Source organism: Branchiostoma lanceolatum, chromosome 3, assembly GCF_035083965.1.
Source record: "Branchiostoma lanceolatum isolate klBraLanc5 chromosome 3, klBraLanc5.hap2, whole genome shotgun sequence".
Taxonomy (NCBI): domain Eukaryota; kingdom Metazoa; phylum Chordata; class Leptocardii; order Amphioxiformes; family Branchiostomatidae; genus Branchiostoma; species Branchiostoma lanceolatum.
Genome location: NC_089724.1, coordinates 21025048 through 21045150, shown reverse-complemented (window position 1 = coordinate 21045150; position 20103 = coordinate 21025048). Strand labels below are relative to the sequence as shown.

General features: G+C 39.2%; 1 protein-coding gene across 1 annotated transcript; it reads left to right on the top strand.

Moving 5' to 3' along the window:
* The first annotated feature begins 2637 nt into the window (after nt 1-2637).
* Nucleotides 2638-4443, top strand: LOC136430978 (multiple myeloma tumor-associated protein 2 homolog). Its single transcript, XM_066422128.1, has one exon. It carries the CDS (start codon nt 2846-2848, stop codon nt 3851-3853), a length of 1008 nt encoding a protein of 335 aa, XP_066278225.1. The 5' UTR covers nt 2638-2845; the 3' UTR covers nt 3854-4443.
* Nucleotides 4444-20103: the final 15660 nt, after the last annotated feature.

Genomic DNA, 20103 nt, shown 5'->3' with positions numbered 1-20103 from the left:
ACCAACGATGGTCCATGCTGTGCTGCTTCTCTGGCAGGCCTTTAGAGAGGAAGGGAAGATCATAGAGGAGCGGAAGTCTGCGTGTCAATGGTGGGCCTGATTGTCTTGTTATTCTGATCACACGTGCAAAACGCACTTAGCTGCACGTACCTGAAATGATTTGTTCTCGTGTTCTCAAATAGATTCAGCCTTTACAAACTATGGCTTTTAGATTTGAAAAGACGTAAATTATAAGGTTTTTTCAACCCAGTTTGTAGGATTTTTTATATATTTGATCTTGAAAAAGACGGTGAAGGAAAGAACATCTGTAACGTTATCTGCATGTTCTGACGCCCACATATTTTTTTTCAGCAGGTCAAGGTTTCTTTACTCCCCGGGTTATCCTATCTAGTCCGTGGTGGTTTTGTCACCTTGCCAGACTCTTGGGGGTCATGGATGAATAAATAACTGGACAACATAGCAATTTTGTAACCTAAACATTAGAGTGTAACTCAGTGTTTGTTTTCCACAAATAATCAGGTACTATGGCACTGTTTTGAAAGTTTGTCCTCCATTTATCTAGAAAGAATTTCAAAGCATTTACAGGTGGCTATTTCACTCACACTCACTCACTCTTCAACTTGGGATACCCCCAAATAACCCCGCTAGGGGCAAAGTAGGGGGGGAGGAGGGAGGAGGTCCCAGGCTAAGGCGGGCAGGCCTCTAGCCTGGCGCGGAAAGTCTCACTCTCAACGGTGGGAGCCGTAACAACCGCGCCAGGCAGGGCGTTCCACTCGGGTATGGTGCGGGGGAAGTATGAATATTTGTAAGAGTCTGTTCGGGCGTAACGTGGTTGAAATTTGAGCATGTGGCTTCCCCGGGTGCGCCCCTGAGCTGGTTTCAGTAGACTATCTGTATTAATAAGGTGAGGCGGGCGTTCCTCCTTCTTTCAGAGAGAAGGGTCCACTGCAGGTCACTCACTATCCGGTTTAACGTCTTCTTCTCCCCATCATCAAATGGAAAAAAAAGATACATGTATCTTGGTAGGCACATTATTATTTTACATATCTTTACCAAATAAACTCTTATAATTTTTGCTGGTGAAATCGGGTTGAGATTATATGCACGTGAGAAATTTGCATGCGCGTGAAAAAATAAAGTTACTGAAGATGTGTCAGAAAGTATGTGCTACAAAATCCGTAGCTGGAAAAATATTACCATACCATATGATTTTGCATCTGTTTCCTTAATTTTTGGTTTGAATTCATGGTCCCTTGGGAATATATAAGCTGACTCCCAAGGGATTTAAAACCTTTTTGGGAGTTTTAAGCTTCAAAGAGTTAAAATGAGATGACATGCAATGGAATTGAGCATCCTATTGTTTCAACCTACAGTTCAAAACCTTGTTCTTTCAATTTTCAAGTGATTTTCAAATGATTTTCAAATGTTAAGTTTTCATGCACAAAAAAGTTTAAAATTTGCGCGTGAAAGAATCTGCTTGAGAAAAGATTAAATTAAGCTAATAGAATGGAGAAAAGCCTCAAGTAGTTACCTTTTACAATACAAAGCCTGATATAGCTTATTTAAGTTATTATAAGTAAGTTAACCATGTATTTCTCAAAAATCTTCAAATGTTCAGGTTTCAAGCCTAAAGAAGTTCAACCATTCCCAAGAGATCTATTCCCAAAGGACCTAGAAATCTAAAGTTTTCAAACAAAAAATTCAGGTGACAGAAGGAAAATTGTATCACTGGGTCACATTTTTCTGCCATAGAATTTTGTACTATACATTTTCTGACATATTTTAAGAAATTCATTTTTTCGCCCGCAAATTTTTCACGCGCGCGCAAATTTTTCACGCACAGAAAACCTGTTCCCATTGAAATCAGCCATATAGAACTTTTGTTATTTGGCTACACCCCACAGTGCCAGGACAGATGTCCATGCAATGACAAAAAGAGACACCTAGCAGTTTACGGGTATAGAGCAGTTTTCATGTCCATGGTTTACAATTACAGTAAACAGTCACAGGCCTAAATTCCTGTAGATGTGGTCGTGCCAACAGATCAGATGATGATCCTATTTCACTGCTAAATTTGATATGCCAAAAGAACCTGTGTTGTATTCTGTATCTGTATATTGCTGATATTTAAACTCCATTGAAGTAATGGGACTTTTTTTTTTTTTTTTCTGTAGGTGGGTTTCAGGTCGTAGCTCTGAAGGGAGAGTGAAGCATTACCTGCTGAGAGTGAAGAGGACTTGACTGGCTGCAGCAACTGATCAGACACATTAAGTAAAATTGTAAGACTGTTGAAACTTTGTGGAGAATAGTTTTACTCTCAGTTAGATAAAAAGGGTTTGCTGATAAGATCTTCTAAACTGCACTCATCAATGTCGTTTGGATCACCAGGAGGAGCACGTTCTTTCAAAGTCTCTCCTCCTCAGAAGGGGTCATTTCCTCTGGATCACGGTGGAGAGTGCAAGGAGTTCATGAGGAAGTACATGAGGTGTTTGAGAGACACTCTTGGAGAGAACACCAAATGCAGAGTGGAGTCCAAGGATTATCTGGAATGCAGGATGAAAAATAACCTCATGGCAAAAGAAGATATTAAAAACCTTGGTTACGCAGACTTCAAACCCGCATCAGAAGCCGGCAGTGCATAACTCTTTGCTCTGAACAAAATATTGGCAGAAAATGCTTGAGGAAAAAACACTGTCAATCTTTTGAGATTATGAAAGAATTTGCAGAATAGATTGAAGAGTGTTGAAAAGTGCTATCTGTTTGTAGTATCAGATCCTCTTGTATCTAAGAATCAGTTAACTTTAGAAATTGTAAGTGTTAAAGGAAGGATAAAGTGACAGTAACAATGTTCCATCCATCACGGGGAGGGAATCGGGGCGGGGCTGACCAGTTCACCTGGGATGAGGTTAAGGCAGACAAGCACAGAGAAAACTACCTGGGCCACTCTGTCATGGCACCAGTCGGCCGCTGGCAGAAAGGCAAGGACCTAACGTGGTATGCCAAGGACAAGAAAGCCGGTGGAGCGGCAGATAAATCAGAATTAGAGGCCATCAAAAGGGCTGAAGAGGAAGCCATGATGGCTGCTCTCGGACACAAGGTTATCAAAAAAACGTCAGCTGGGCTAACGAAGGAAGAAATGTCTGAAGTGTTCAAGAGAGGTCAGTCAGAGAGGAACCCTACAGACATCGAGAGAGAAAAGGGCCTTGGTTTTGGAGCCTCGCGGGCTGCCATGTCCACAGCAACACTAGAGGACAGGGATGCAGAGAAGCATGGTATGATGCTGTTCACCCACAAACGGACAGACCCTACCGATGCCGGGGCTACACTGAACAAGGAAGACGAAAGCTCAAAGAAGAAGAAGAAGATGAAAAAGAAATCCAAAAAGAAGAGAAAGAAAAAGAAAGAGAAGAAGAAAAGACACGACTCGTCCTCAGAATCATCATCTGAATCGGAATCAGAGGCCAGGTGGAAAGGAAGAGGCGAGGGAAAAAGACAGAGGCATGACAGCTCAACAGATGAGGAAGATCAACATTCATGCAGACGTGCAGAGAGGAAAAGGGACCAAGGAAGAGAAGATGGGCTAAAGAGGAAACACTACGACAACACAGAGTCAAGGAGAACACACCATTCTGACAGCTACAGAAGGGAAAGAGGAGAAATGAACCACAGAGAGGGCAAGAAGGACAGAGAGTCAACAAGGGGACCTGGTTACTACAGGACAAAGGCTCTAGAAGATGACAGTAGGAAGAGAAGAAGGCATGATACTGACAGTGAGGATGAGTATGAGAGGGGCAAGAGTGATAGAAACAGGTCCAGTCACAGGGATGACAGGGGACGCAGAGACAAGTCTTAAACTGAATTGAACACAAACTTCTTTGCAGCCTCAACCTTAGATTTAGAATCCCTAGACTTTGGGCTTCTTCTTTTAGCAGTGGTTGTCTGTTGTTGAAATGGTACAATGTATAGTAAGAACTGTTTGTGGCACTTTTTTGTGGAAATTTTTGGGAATCATAAGGCAAGATATCATAAAAGTATGCTCATGAGTTCATGGGCTCAAATAGTTGGGGGTTGAAAACAGCTCTATATGGTAATTTTTTAAATGAAGTCAGTGCACTTTGTAGTGTTCTGTACAGAATTAATGTAGTGAAGCCATTGTGTAGACAGTGGTCTTACTTGTAAGTTGTATTACTTATGGATTGTCTATTCTGCTAGTTCTTCAATGACAGGACAGGAAAAAATCAAACCAGTTTTGTTACCCAATGAAAGAATACTCCTATACTTTGTGCCAGCTTTCCTTGAAGTACAATTAGAACATGTAGAATGTATTTGAATTACTGCAGAAGTCTGGAAACATGGCGTCGTATCCATTTTATTAGTATCTTGATTGAGACTTGTCAACGTGTATGCTTAATAAAGGGTAATGAAACAATTTTCATTTATCAATATTTGTTTATCTTGTTCTGATTTCTGATATCAGTACATGTCAATATCCCAGACTTTGATAAAATGTACACAGTGCAATATATCCTTTTTCCTTTTGTGGTCATGATTCCATATGTATCAAGTTCATTTACACACTACATAAATATTTTAGATATTGATATGTAGTGCTATACTTTTGATATACTATGGTTCAGCCATTAAGCAGTGACCTTGTGAAGCCATTTTTGTGTCCTTGGGCAACAGCATTTGTTTTTGAGTCATCCATATGTCAACTGGCTTATTGGCCCGGCTGTATTCCTTTCATGTGCGGCATCCTGATCCTCCCTGAAGGATAGTTAACACCGCTGACCTCCTGTAAAATGCAAGGAGTCATAGTGCATTGACCTTCATGTACATCAGTGGAAAGCCAAAAGCATTATGTCTATTGAGGTTTCGACGTGGAAAACATGATCGATTCAGGTCGTTCATGTTGCAAAGTGACCTGCCAAATGTACCATTTTATCACCTGATGGCATTTGATGCATGAAAGCATTCATATTTCCTGTGTATTATAGAGCTATAGATAACAACAAGACTTCAATTATCTCATACCTTCATGAAATATTTGCAGTGTTTAGAAGTTACATATGTGATATCTTTGAAATTTCTGTAGTGGAACCAACACACCAGAATTATAAAATTTCCTGTCTGGTTATGTAGATTCTAAAGTCAGAGTCTAGTTATGTCCATCTCTATCTAAGCTGCATACATGCCCCAGAAAATGCTCATGAAAATCCATTTGTTCTTTTTTTTTAGTTATCCTCTTCCATCGTTCCTGACAAAAATACCTCAGGCTCTGCAGTTTTCAAACAGATTGCTGGGGTCCAATCATGGCCAGAACAGAAGACAAAAACTAGAAGGCCTGGTGCAATACCAAGAAATCCACTAGGTAGCCCAAACCAAACTGTCCACCCACATACCAAATAACACAATCCATCCATAGCTAGTACATGTACTAGTAAGTCAAAGATACATGCACACACCAAAATAGAGAGACATGTAAAGTGTGGCTGCCATCAGATAGGATTTTTAAAACACCTGTAAGGACCAATTTCACATCAAGTGTCCATCCAAACAGATCAACATGATAGAAGGTCGAAACCTATACTCGCCTGTTCCTTTCATTGCTTCTTTTCTTTCCATTGCTTATTTCTCATTGCATGTACCCATCTTATTGAAATGAAGATGCCCTTAATTGAGCTGGTGTTTGAAAGTGTTCCGCAAATTTGTTATTGATTTTTGGAAAGCGTTGTCCCATTCTGTGCTGCTAAACTATAATCATCCCACACATGATCAGGTGGCAGTGGGTGAGCCCACTGTGAGGATCAATAAGTGATTTGTGCTGAGTGACTTGTGGACCCACCGAGACTCGTTCTACACCACAGGGCATGAGGGGTTAATGTGTCTTTCATTAATATGTAGAATTAATCAATGTTCTCCTGAGCAAAATTTGGCTCCAAATTAGAGCAATTCCAGCAACCTAGGTGGCAGAAGATGGAAATTTTCTCAATCTGGTGTCAGCAACACCGGCGGCAAGAAAGTCCATATGAGTCTGGTGTGTATTTCTACAACTGGACATGCCACAATCTTCTTTAAAATTGCTACATACTGTTTAAGGAGACTCCTTTTAAAAGCATGAAAACAGATTACCAGGTAAGTTCTTGCCTGGCAACTATAAAGGTGCTATGCCCTATGAAATAACACCACAAGTGTATCATTTGCAGTGGACTAGTCATAAGTTCCATTGCCTGGGAAGTTCCAATAATTACAACCCTGCCTTGGAAGGAAAGAGGTTTGTCAATAACGAAAAAAGATCCATACAAATGATTGTCCCTAGCCTCCTTCGCAGACTTCCTATGACAGCGGCGTATATATTGGGGGGGGGTTCTCTAAAGGGAGTTGTGTAGCCAAGGGAGTTGTGTAGCCGACAGCGGCCGTCCCTCGGCTACACAACTCCCTTGGCTACACAACTCCCTTTAGAGACCCCCCCCCCTCCCCCCAATATATATGCCGCTGTCATAGGAAGTCTGCGAAGGAGGCTAGATTGTCCCCAGGTCTAGGCACTAGTTAATGATGAAGTATGATTTATTTGATGTTATCCAATAATGTATGGGGCATGTACAACCAACGGGGACACTAGGAAATGTAAACTAATTCCATTTTATTGTTTTAATTGATTTTCTGCCAGTTGTCCGTGAGACTAGATGTACTTAAGCATGAGGTCACTCATTGGCCCTTATCTATTACAAATATTCTGATTCATTTTAGTTCCTCAGAGATAAGTTTGAAGAAATCTTCCCCAGATGCTTGTTTGACACTGTAGAGACTGGAAATCGATACCAATTGAATTACACAGTGGTGCAGCCTATTGCCTCTCATCACTGGGCTTATTCCCAGGGGAGGGGCTGTTGGATTGGCCCTGCTTTAATTGTTAAATGTTGTTATGCAATCTTAGTCCACCCATGGCATAAAAGCAACATTCAAAAACTATCGGAACTGGCACTTTTGTGTCGATACCTGTCTGTAGCTTGAACAAAATGATTCGGAGAATAAGGTTGAAATTTGCCAATGCTGCTCTTCATTACTGCTCCACCAATGAAGCACTGCAAACTATCATATCTGCCAATCTGTTTTTAATGGGCACACTTCTACACTGTAATTGACATTTGCATATACATATCAGATAAACTATGCAAAAATCTTGTACACTAATTGACATTTGCATATACATATCCGATAAACTATGCAAAAATCTCTTCAATGCCACGTTTGAAAGCTGGCTTTATTCATTGGAATACCTTAGTTTTATGGTCACTTGTATTTCAAACTAACAGAATGTTTATTGTGTATATACACTAGTTTACATTCTTGAATGAATGAATGTAGTATCTATTCATACAAAAAAACATAATGGCTATAAAATTATAAGGCTTTAGGTTTCCTTCATTGGGCTGTGATTCAATCTGTAGAATTTCCTGGTAATATTGAATCAGGTTGTGTCCTTGGTGCTGAAGAGACAATCACATAAACCTTTGAACAATCTATTGAGATTTGTACTGATTTGTGATGGGTCTGTGTTGTATCCAATATAGAAAGTATAAAGAAGAAAATGTTCCTAGTTCCTTAACTGATTCATGACAGAAAAAAATCATAAATTGCAGTGTAACTGTATTGTTTAGGTCATGTAAAAGCTATGTAGAGTTGTTCAAGGTCTTGAAAAGCAATGCATACCTGTAAAGACTCTGATTAACTACAGAAATCAAATGGCTAGCCAATTTCACGGGCTTGAGATTGCTTACAAATGTTTAATTTCCACCTCTCCCTTCCAAGAGAGATCAAATGTTGTCACAAATATCAAAGAAACCGATCAAATTGTGTGGAAGCATCTATATGGTGACCTTGTGCAACAAGACTGCTTCTCATCCAGACAATTTTGTGGTGATTAGATTTTTCCACAGATAACGATGACAAAGCATGGGACCAGTATGATTATCTTTCCAGTCCTACCTGAGCTTCAGTGGATTCTAGAGCTCCTTTGAACTTGCTGACATCTAATTTAGAATGTGGCACCATATAGACCATTTACAAGAAAGAGATTGTACCTCAAGGACTATAGTCTGGACCGACCAATGTGGTTTATTGCTGTGGAGCGGTGTCATCGTGTCAACAAAATGTGTCGGTTTGAAGAGACAAAAAAGAAATGACAAAGTAGATACCCGACAAAAACGCCTAAAAACACGCCAAAAACCAGCCGGAACCCCTCCTCTGCTTGGAGAGTAGATTGAAGTCTCATGTTCTACATTTTATGATTATGTTTGATTTCTCCAACATTATTTGTGTTTCAATACATCAACTGTGTGAACATTAGAATTACATTTTCATGATTTAGGAAATATCCCACTGAATGACACTAGGGTGTTGTCTATGCCTGTCTTCTTATGGCCAGCTGTAAAACAGGCCATTAGGACACAACCTGCCTGGTGCTGCATTTACACCCTGCCCCCCACCTGTGGGCTGGTGCACTGTGCTCATGGGCTCTCTCATAATTGCTCCAGACAAGCAGTAAATACAATTCTGGGACACTTGAACAACAAACACGTTATCACCTTGCTGCCGCCTGCTGTAAAACGTAATGAAAAGTGCCATGAGTCAGTCCTGCAGGTTCTGTGGACTTTAATTCCGTCTGGGTGGGCGGAAGCGGATGGGTTCGGAGCACTACAGCTGGTGTTCCTGCACATCATTGATTCCTGCAAATTGATATGAATAGGAAGAATAAATTAATAAGTCCCTGGTTGGAAATTGATCCTATAAATCCTCAGTTTCCTTTGGTATTGTCGCATTTGTCTTGTCAGTGTGTAGGGTAACATTGAAAATAGAAAAATCATGTAGCCAAAGTTGAACCAGAATTTCAGCTATGAAATATGATAAACCTTTTTAAAAACTCAAGGACATTCATTTAATATAGTCTTGCAGTTGTAGCAAAAGTTATTTTTCAAGGGGAAAAGGAAAATTTTATCTGAAAAGAAATGCTGGACATGTATCAGATGCATTGTTTTGATATTTTTGTTTCAGTCAAATTGCAGAAAAGCGTGTAACGTTATCAAAGAGGTAATTACAAATGATATTTACAACAACAGTAATCTATAGTAGATACAAACTGCATATTGTGCTGTATTTAGATTTTGAATATTGAGAAGGATTAAATTTCGTCATGATAATTTTTCTAGAATACTGCAAGACTTAACACTGATATGATCCCTTTATTTTATTTCTATATCTTCATTTGTAATGTCCAGTGTTACTAGTATTTGCATACATGATGCTGTCTCTTCCCCACCAGCCAAAAGTCTTGTGTACCACCCCCACATCCCCTACACCCCCTGCTGACATATCAAATGGAAGGACCCTTCAACAGATTGTTTCAGCTTTTGGAAATATACTGAGGAACACTTTGAATTTTGGTCTGGTTTTGGCCGGTGGACTAATGTGACAGACATTATGAGCAGTTTGAATGCACACCAGTGTTGTCATCAGTTCTAATATGCCTGCTGTGGATCCATGTGGTAGTTGATACACTTGCTGGACTGTTCAAAGACCTTCAAAGAAGCTTGCTTCAGATGGTCTCAGATTGACTGTATTTCTGAAAGTTCATTTGAAGGGAAGATCTTTGACATTTAGTCGCCTTTGATGCTTGATATACCATAGGGGTGGACTTCCTGTTGCTGAGGTTTTGATGTGCATTTCCTGTACTGTGACATTTATGACAGGAGCAGAAGGACATTTGAAATCCATTAGGACTGAGCAGACAGAGGCTGCTGAGATCTACGGTCCACCAAAGGTATGGATGTTTTGTTTCATTCTTAGCTGTGTAAATGAGATCATACTGATGCCAGAATCTTGGTAAGGTTTGGGGTGTTCTGTTCCTGTTATTGATGTAGAAAGTAAGTCTTATTCCTACAGAACAGCTAGCCAGATCTAACTAATAGTAATCGTATTCAGTTGTGTTGCTGCTTTTCCCTTCATCAAATGTGTTCTTGTTGAGAGAAATGCAGCCTGTTCTTGAATGTACTGCCTGTTGATGTTCAAATCTGCCAATCTAAAGACTATGAATTATATTTTCAATGGTTATATTCTGGATAATTTGCAAGATGATACCAGTGTATTAAAAAGTTGATGGTGTCCCTTAGTTGATAATGTGGCAGAATTATCCTGAAAGAGTGCGGAGAGGATGAGTACTTGCTAACAAAACCAAAATCGCATCCATCAGTTCAATATGTCATGATATATCAAATTGTTTTGCCCTACTTTTTCCCCTTAGTTACCTGTGAAATTATCCATGAAATTGCTCTTTCCCAGAAGAAGCTAGACGATAAATGTTGTGTTGGCATTTTTCCTCAGAAAAAATACTGCTGTTTTATTTTTTTGATAGTCTGACTCATGTTAGTACATACCACTCAACTGAACAGTTTCCCACTCATGGTTTCTTTTCTGGAATACCTCCAGCATCCCAAATACTGTATGTGTCCACCCAATCTATCCTTGACAGTTGAGATTTGCTCCCTGATTTGACTAACCTACAAACGCTTGTAGAGTAGAGACGGTTGGGAGCGAACCAAAGCTAACGAGACTGGACAGCAGGCTTTTATTTGACTTGTGAAAGACCAAAATGATAAAGAATATCTCCTCCACCTGGAGAGGGCATGTCCTCAAGTAAGGATATTCCCTCACCTTGGTTCCTTTCCACTGATTAAAACTGTGAAAGACAGTCCTGTTATGTGGTACACCTCCATCCATCATATGGGCCTGACAGTGCACTGAATAGAATGCATTCAATTTTCCCCTGCACCATAGACCCGTGTGTTGTTTGTGACCATAGAATTCTTCTCAGGACTATGATGTCACTTAAAGTAATCAGTTACTTGTTAATGATCTTCCAGCTTTTAAAACACCAAGGGTAATTGAATGGATATCTTGATTTCATTCCTTCATTTGTTTGAATTTTTGACTGCTATCAGTTGTCATCCGTTTTGTTGGTCCCAACTGAACTGTGAATATGAATGGAATGCTCTGAAATATAAAACTCACTCATAAAGCTCTGAAGACTGATTTTCAGGCAAACCAATGGTTGATGATGGTAAATGGAAGAATAATACAACTGAAAGGAACCTGGGACATGTCAACCTTCAATTAGGAGCTGGGTTGCTTCCTGCTGTTATGAATATCCATGTCAGCATTGTTAGATTTTCTCATAATCAAAGGCTACAAAAATCCATGGTAGACTAATCTGGATAGAGGAGATGATATTACCTATTGCAGGAGACTAATCAGGATGAAAGAAACTCTTATGGATATTTCCTTCTTAAAGTCAAAAGAGTGGATGGTCAGAACTCAGAAGTACTCATAGATTTTGTTAGGAATCAAAGAAAAATATAGTTGTATGCGTGGGAAGACGTATTCCCGGTACATAGATTTGGTGAATGTATTTGTTGATTACAATTGAGCAAATGTCATGTTACTGTTCTGAATTTAGTAGTCTGTATTGGAAACAGACTGGGCCAGGATGCAGAGTAATCGGATACAGTTTGATTTTGTATTCTGTGGCTGCAGTGACCATGAGCTACCCAAATGATGATGAATGTAAAGTATTTGTGGTGCCGTTGTGTCCCGTGTCCAGCATGATACGGTGCATTGATTGCAGTCTATGGCTTTTATTTCATACAATAAACGTGATTTGTAGCACTTTGCTAATGTTCTGCAACAGGCATCTAATACCCTGTTTGGGAATATTGGGATATTTCTCCAAAATGTGCAATTTCAAAGTGTGACAATGTGCATTTCCTTTGATGGTTTAGTTGGCCGAGAAGTAGCACATTCACAGATTTAAGCTGTGTTATAGATAAATGCACTTGGCATGAGTGTACTAATGGTATCTTATTCCACTGGCTTTCTGTCATGTTAAGCTTCCAAGCTGATGTGAAAGACATTCAGCACCAAGGATAACTCCCAAATAAGGGATTTGTATGCATAGCATTGTGTTAGCCTAGAGTCAAGCTATTCTGCCAACAGAGTAGCAACCATCTGGAGCAGACCAAAGCTAACATGGCTTGACTCCAGACAGCCTTGTGAAAGCCAAAGTATCTGAGCCTAGACTGCACATTCTATAGAAAAACAATAAACAAAAAGAAACACTCTGTGCAAATTATGCCACACCAATTTTATTTGTTACTTCTCAAATTTTTTAAGAGAAAAATTGGAGCGACAGGGCGGAAAAAAAATGCAAATAGTCTGGGGTAAAGATAAGGTTTACATATCATAAAGAATAAAGAATTATTCAACTTTCAGCTTTGTATGGCTCATTTTATGCAATGAACCCCTTTTTTTGATCTAGTACTATAATTTCAGAAACAAAATTACCTTTTGCCATGTAATATATGGATTGATATTGAGAAATAGTTTTAATAAATGAAAAATTACAACTTATGATCAATTTGACCACAGTTTTTAACTATGTGCAGACCTTTATCATCTCTTTTGGTGGCTATTGAGTTTTACAACTGAACAAATAGTAAAATTTTGGGAATGGGACTAGCGACCAAATTTTTTTTTTTCAAAATGGGAAAAACAGAACAGGCTATTCCGAGAAGCAACAAATAAAATTGGTGTGGCCTTACCGATACTTTCTGCATGAAACAGTAGGTTGAAAAAAGTGGATAGCGAATCGATCTAGACACTGACATTATCTGCTGATATCATTCTGCTTGCCCTTTATCACTATTTCTACTAAAAGCTAGAACCACTTTAGTGGTGATTTCACAGCAGGTTGATTTCCATGATCCTTGCCCCTGTATGACGTCATGCTGTGCAGGGAGACTGTAAAACAGGTGACAGATGGATTGCAGATTGCTTTGCCGTAAACTTCAAATGACGTCTATGTCGCTAATGAGGCCAATTACTGCAAACCCTGATACATCATGTATGGTGTTCTATGATCCTGCCTGACACGCTGACGTCACGCCATATAAGAGAAGAGATTTGTTTTGTCATATCTTTGTACAGCCAGTCTGCTACTTCAACATTGTGTTTGTGAACAGTCCAACGTAGTTTGGTAGGAAATCCTTTGCTATAAAATCAGGGACATCAGTGCTGAGTGGATATATAATGTTATAACATGCTGAAGTTTTAAACAAAGTTCAAAAGGTCACTACCAAATTTTTTAGGCATGACTTCATGGTTACGGGTTATTTTTGACTGAGTGGAATTGGTTTTTGCTGCTGCCAAAATCCTTCTCCATAATTACTGAGAAGGCTTGAACCCCTACAATCTTACATGCTTTTCTAAAGGTACGGAACATTCTAATTTCTTGAAATTATGGAACCTGAAATATGTTACACAAAAAGCTTTGGAATTCTTCTTTGCTTTCTATGTAACATTCTATAGTTCTACCACATTGTGTTGTGATAAGAATGTCAAAAATGTCCCATTTTCATCAAGACCTTGAAGAATCCTTGAAATGATAATCTGTTTACATGTAATTTTTCACCATCAAAAGATGCAGTAGATCCAAGCCTTACAGTATGTGTATCATATAACTTGCACATGCAAAATGGTAAAACTTATCCTTGTCTTTATTGATGTTTATTGGTGTCTCCAGTTGTGCTTCTGTACATAAGACAGAATGCTAAATATCCTCCAGATAGTGAGCAACTTCAATTGCTTGCACATACTGCAGTTATCTATAATCCTGCAAGGAGGCATGAATAAGCCCAGTTGTCTTCAGTACACCTACTCAGGCATGAATCATCACAAGGTTGTCTTGTGCCATTTTTTACAATCATAAGTGCAAAAGTTTACATTAATAAGTGGAAGGAAACATCCACATTTTGAGACATTCCAGCACAAATACAGACTGTCTGATACATAGTATAAATGTTTAGACCTACTAAGACTGCAACTAAAGATCCTGGTGAGAGTCTGACTCTTGATAACTTGGCAGTCTGTTCTGACATTCCCCATGAAGAATTCTTCCCTTGTGTGACAAGAGAATGACTTGTACCACCTACAGTCAGGATACCAGTGAACATGATCTGATACCAGCATGGGTGTTCTTGGAAAGGATTATGTAGTGGTTCAGGAGCATGTTTTCTCTTCAGTCTCTATTCCTGAACTGAAGGACCCACTGTGCAGTGAGCTGGAGCAATACTTCATCAGGTCAAAAGGTTACATCTCAAGAATTTTGTATCCCAACTAGATTATTCTTACTGAAAAAAATGAGTCAGTGGGATTCTAAACCATCATCCTACAATGTGGTTTTTGTTCGTTATCTTAATTATCTCATTCATCTGTATTGAGAGACATTATAACGGACTGACCTGGCTTCCATGATAGTGTATACTTAATATAATGGACATTGGTCTCTTATAACCTGACCTCTACCCTAACACATACCACTTATAGTAGCTTTTACTCCAAGTGAGATGTTATCACGGCTCTTTTCTAAGTATTCTGGTGAGATGCCCAGCTGATTCTACATCTGTGTCTGTAGTCATTCTAAATCTACAAGCTGTAATTAGTTTTAATCATCTCCTTCTTTGTGGCCTCTCACTCACTCACTCACTCTCTCCCATAGCTTTGTGGCCTCTGGTAGTTACATAAATATGGACAGGAATAAAAGAAGAGACATCACTATCAACTATTCAACTTGATTCTTTGTTTCAAAGTCAATTTCTAAGAGGGAAGAAAGTCATAGGGATTTTGCCAAGTTTTTTGTGACGAAGGACATCACTTGATCACTGTTCACATTGTCACTATAAAAGGTTAATCAGATGAACTAGAGGAATATATTTCCATCATGTACATACAATATTAAGTAACTTATCCTTGTCACCTCTTCATGATACCACATTGTAACATCACTGGAATTATGAATAAGATATTGCAGTATGAAAAAAGTACATATTGCGCACAGTGCATGATATCAGAGTGTTTTATCAGGGAATAATGCCGGTAAAACTACATTCATATTGATGAAGATATAAAAGATACTGCCAAACGTAAACAAGTACAACCTTTCACTAAAGATGTGTGTGCTTAATAAGCCATACAGGATATGCCCAGGACATGTCCTAACCAACAATGGTCTTCGTAAACAAACATGTTGTCTCCTAAGAAGCTGAAGTAGCCAAGCTACTTTGTTAGGAAAACTTTGACATGAGCCTGGATCAGTTTAGCCTTCTTTAAGAATTCCACATAAGGCTTGTTTTTATTTCTGGGTAGGCACTAAGAGATAAGAACCCCCCAAACTACCGAGTCTCTTCCGGAGGTAAAGAAGAAGGCTGTTAGTGGAAAATCACCTCCATTTTCAAAATATCTTTAAATGGCAAATTTGAATAAAATTTAAAACAATGTTTCCTTGTTGTATTAACTTACTAAGTAAGTACTCTGATTTGCAGGGGATTCCAACTACATGTAGTACTCTTCAGCTGACTTTTTCATTTCAGGGGTCTTTTTGCATACAAAAAGTATAGCTATTTTACTTGCACTTGAAGATCAATGGATACAATTTGCTTTGTCATCATATACACTATATGTTCATCATTCATCAGTCGATGTGCTGATATGTAAATTGTTGTATATTCAGCATTATGGACTTGTATTGATGGAAAGGTCAGTTGTGATAACTGAAACTTTCACCCCGACTCCAGGTTTGTACTGACCTCCTGGAATCTCCGCTGCACCTCTTTAAGGAGATTTAAGGATAAAACAGCTCTGCTCTGACCAGTCTGTAATAGAGGCTAAGTCAGGTGAATGAGAGATTTAAGGGCTACCTGACTCTAAGAGTTTTTTAGGCTGTTTGAAGGGGCTAAGGTTTCTCAGCGAATGATTGCCACAATGTCTAAGTCATTTACCCCTCTTCACCTTAATGACCGGATAGATGATGAAAGGATGTTCATGTGCATGATAGGAAAGGTGAATGAAACAAAGAAGGTGAGGGAAAAGTTAGAATGAATGTAGCATGTACCATTTATATGTAGAATAGATAAGATAACATGTTACCCATCTAGTGGTGCGGATCGGTCCGGCCGGACCGGTTCCGGACTTGTAAAACGTTTAGGTTCAAGTCCAAAAAAACCTAAACGTCTGGAAACAAGTCCGGACTTGAAAAAGAATTCTCTCACTCATACACTCCTTTTTGTTTTAAACCATCTTAAACCTTCCTTAAATCGTGAAATTTGCACTAGAAAAATATTAAAACATTGCTGTTTTTGTGTTTATAACAGAACTTTTGTGTTAATTACTGACTGTATATAATTCCGTATATATAGTTTTCAAATTACGTGTAAAATATCTGACAATATGCAATTTTACATGTAACACGAAAAAATATTCCAAAATTATTGTTCAGGTCCGGACTTTCAAGTCCGGACCTGAACCTAAACCTCTGGACTCGAGTCCGAACCTAAACCTAAACTCGGGTTTAGATCCACACCACTACCCATGTCGCTACTGTCCAGAAATCAACCTATATACAGGGTGATCTGAAAGAAAAAAATGCACTTCGCTTTCCCTCCCATCCAATTACCAGTGAAGTTCTCTGTGATGTTGACTCTCCTGGCCTGGGTTCAGGAATCCAGCCAGGCTGGGTGATGTGTCTCGCAGTAGGAGAACACTGGGTACCAACGAGGTGAGATGAAAACAGGAGATGACATGGTCATGTTGGGCTGTAAAGCTGACATTCTTGGGTTTGTTCTGGTGTGGTGGGTCCTGTCAAGTTCAAGTAAGGAAAACACTGTGGATTGATCGCAAAGATTTGTGAATGCTTTTTGTTCATGCTGCTTAGCAGAGTATAATACTTTGAAGTGCAAGTAAAACATGGAGGATCTGGAGTAGCTTCCCCACACAAAAGTTAGTAGAATCAACCTCCTTGGTAGAATTGACTTCACAGTCTGATGTTTTTGACTTAAATATGTCTGTAATCAAATGATATCTACCTTCTGTTGCTCTATTTGGGGCTAGGATAAAGCAATAAAATACTTCAAATAGCAGGTACGTGAAGGAAAGGCAAAATCTCCAGGTAGGGGTAATTCCACGTTCTTCATCATGAAATTTGGACAAAGGACAAAATATAGGGAGAATTATTGCAACAACATATGACTTTGATTTATAATCTGAGATGAATTCTTGGAAGTGTTGTTGACATGTCCTGCTGGCGTGACTGGAGGTATGGAACCCAGGGAGCCAGCCTCCTCCTGACCTGCCCCCTCCCACGGGGTCACCTGCACAGCTGGGGCAGCCCAACCCAACCCATTCATTACCCCAGACATAAATCTGGGGCTGTCATCTCATCCATGCTGACAATTTTTCATGGAAAAGTGGGAGAAGAGTGTTAGTGTTAGTTGTAATTGTGTGCAACCAAGACATGTTTGTTTAGAAAGTGAGTCCTGTCAAACTACATTATTTGGAGATTTTTGTAGTCTATTGTTGATGGAGGGAGGCTCAGATGATAATGTGCCATTGGCATTTTACATTTTACCTGTATATAATCAGTAGGCAACTGCTCTAATTCGACATAAACTGTAATTGGTAATTTAGCTGGCTCTCCTTGGAGCCTTTCTTATGGTGAGAATGTCCCTCTTTTCTCTGTAATAAGCCAGCCCCTCCTTCCCAATCTCCTGATCTGACAGCATTAGGCTACCCTAGGAGCCATCAGTATTTTAACAGCTTGAGGGGAAGGATTGAACTAAATGCAAATGTATGACTCTCAAGGTGCCTGTAATTGATATTTCTTTCCATGCATGGCTACATTTTCATACTCACTGACATAGTCACATTCTTTCACAAAAGATCTAACTTTTTCACTTACTAATAAAATACTTCCCATATCTGTAACTAAAGCTTGTGTTACCTACCAAAATGAAGGTAGGATATATAAATAAAGAAATGTATTGGCTTCATGAATACCAAAGTGAAAGATCTTTGGCCCTTGGGCTTGGACTTGTTAAGAACACACATGTAAAGAAACATGATAATTAACTTTTTGTGAAGGTTAGAATGCCATGGAGAATCTATTTTCCAGCTTTAAATAAAACCAGCAATGTAAATAGTTGGGGAATTGAAAACAGCTTGGCCTGGTTCCCAAAGGATGACCATGTCTCCTCCCATCAAATTAAGGTTTATAAAGAATCTCACTGTTAGGACAGACAGTGTTTATGTAACCATTGAATTATCCCCTTTGTAGGGATGAGACTGATGACATTGGGCCGCTAGGTCAACAGTGAACTGGACCCATGATGGAACAGCTAGTTGATACTAATGTATAGGGCAAGAAGAGAGCTGTAAATGACTTTGTTTATGGCCTGTCTTTGTTGTTTCTTTGAGTAATGTTGCAGTAGAAGGATTAGGTTTTGTATGCAGTGTGCACTCCTGGTCACATGATGGAAGATTTCACTTCAATGTTGATGATCTGTGAAATGAAGTTAGCATGTGAGCTGGCCTGAAGCACTCTGGCTCTGTCATTATGAAGGGGATATGTGAGGATCAGGGAAAACACCTGCAAGGGCTCTGATGGTGTAGGATAAACATGTTATATTTTACTCTCTTTGGTTTCTGAACAATGCTTGAAATATGATTTGTTGCATATTTCAAAATGAGATGCTACATAAATGGTTACAAATACAGCATTAATTTACGACTTTTGATGCCTGACTTGGCACAAATTGGTGGGATTTATGACTTTTCCAACCTGTTGCATTTCAATTCAATTCCATTGTGCTAGTGCGAAGTTCGTAATGTACAACACCCATAGAGTGCTGAAGGTTGAAACTCTCATATGTTTATGGGTACATTTATACATGTGTATATGGTCAATTTTGCAAAATCTACAACCATTCAGTAGCATTATTTAATGATTAACATCAAAGTTAAGCTCCAACACATCTCCTCCATATCACTAACCACAGGGTCAAATTCAACGCTTTGTGACCTCAGCTCTCAGGAATGTTAGGTGGGTGTATAGATTTGTCTGTGTGTCTTTATTTGCTCTTCTGTATGACTTAATAGAATCATTGGATACCTGGAAGAAATGTAAGTTTCGTATCCATCACTGACAGAGGCTCTAGAATAGTAGACATTTGTATAAATCTATAACATATAAATAGTAACCATCATGCTTTTATTCTAGTTACCTATCCAGAGAAATTCAGGCCCATCCATGGGTGAGCCCACAGCAGGGTATCCTGGTATTAGCATCCCCACCTTCTGCTGGCAGTGGGGTCCCTTCACTACCTTCTCAAGTTGGCCTGTTTCTGATAACTGGCCCTGCTGTCAGAAAAATGCAAGCTAGGACGCAGGAGTCAGGACAACAGTGTGGAGAGACCCAGTACCAGCCCTGCATGTGGCATATTTACCAGGTTAACAGTAGGGTGAAGGTTAAAGTTGCTGGTGCAAAGCAGTCATTCAAATGCTTTCACCACCTCCTCTGTGAATTTATGTGGGTGGGTGTCATCTGGGTAGGGCAGATCAATAATTGGAAACACTTTTTCTGGAGTCAAATATTTGTGCAAAGGATGATGATCACAGATATTCAAAGGGGGCTACTATTAGAAAAACCTGGTCAACTACATAATTATTTCTTTTAAGTATGCCTCAGCAACAATAGTATTGTTTTTTACATTACAGATCTGCATGTCGTGAACTTCATGGCAATCTTGCTGGCATTTAATAGAAAATGTCTTTGTGCAGTGCTCCATACACCCTATAAGACCCCATGTGCTCCTAGAAACCCCCTTACACATCCCCCCTTGAAGACAGCAGATAGCAGGCATACAGCAGACAGGCTGTGCTCCTCTAGATCTGCTGTTTCTCTGGTAAGAAATAACTCACTTTCTCTGTGGATTGTAAAGCATTAAGATTATAAATTGTTGCTGACTATAGTCAGATAAATTGTATGATACCATGTACAAACTGTTGCCTGCATCTGCCTTTTGTTTTCTCTCTTCATTTTCACCAAGTGTGTTAATATTCATTGGGACCTGTTGCATGTACAGTATTGTTTTTTGTGCGCTTAAAATAGTTTCACAAGAGAGATTGTATGATACATATAATGTAGCCTTCAATATTATTTGT

Excerpts from the sequence above, each read along its gene's own strand:
- LOC136430978 (XM_066422128.1), top strand. The coding sequence starts at position 2,846 with ATGTTCCATCCATCACGGGGAGGGAATCGGGGCGGGGCTGACCAGTTC.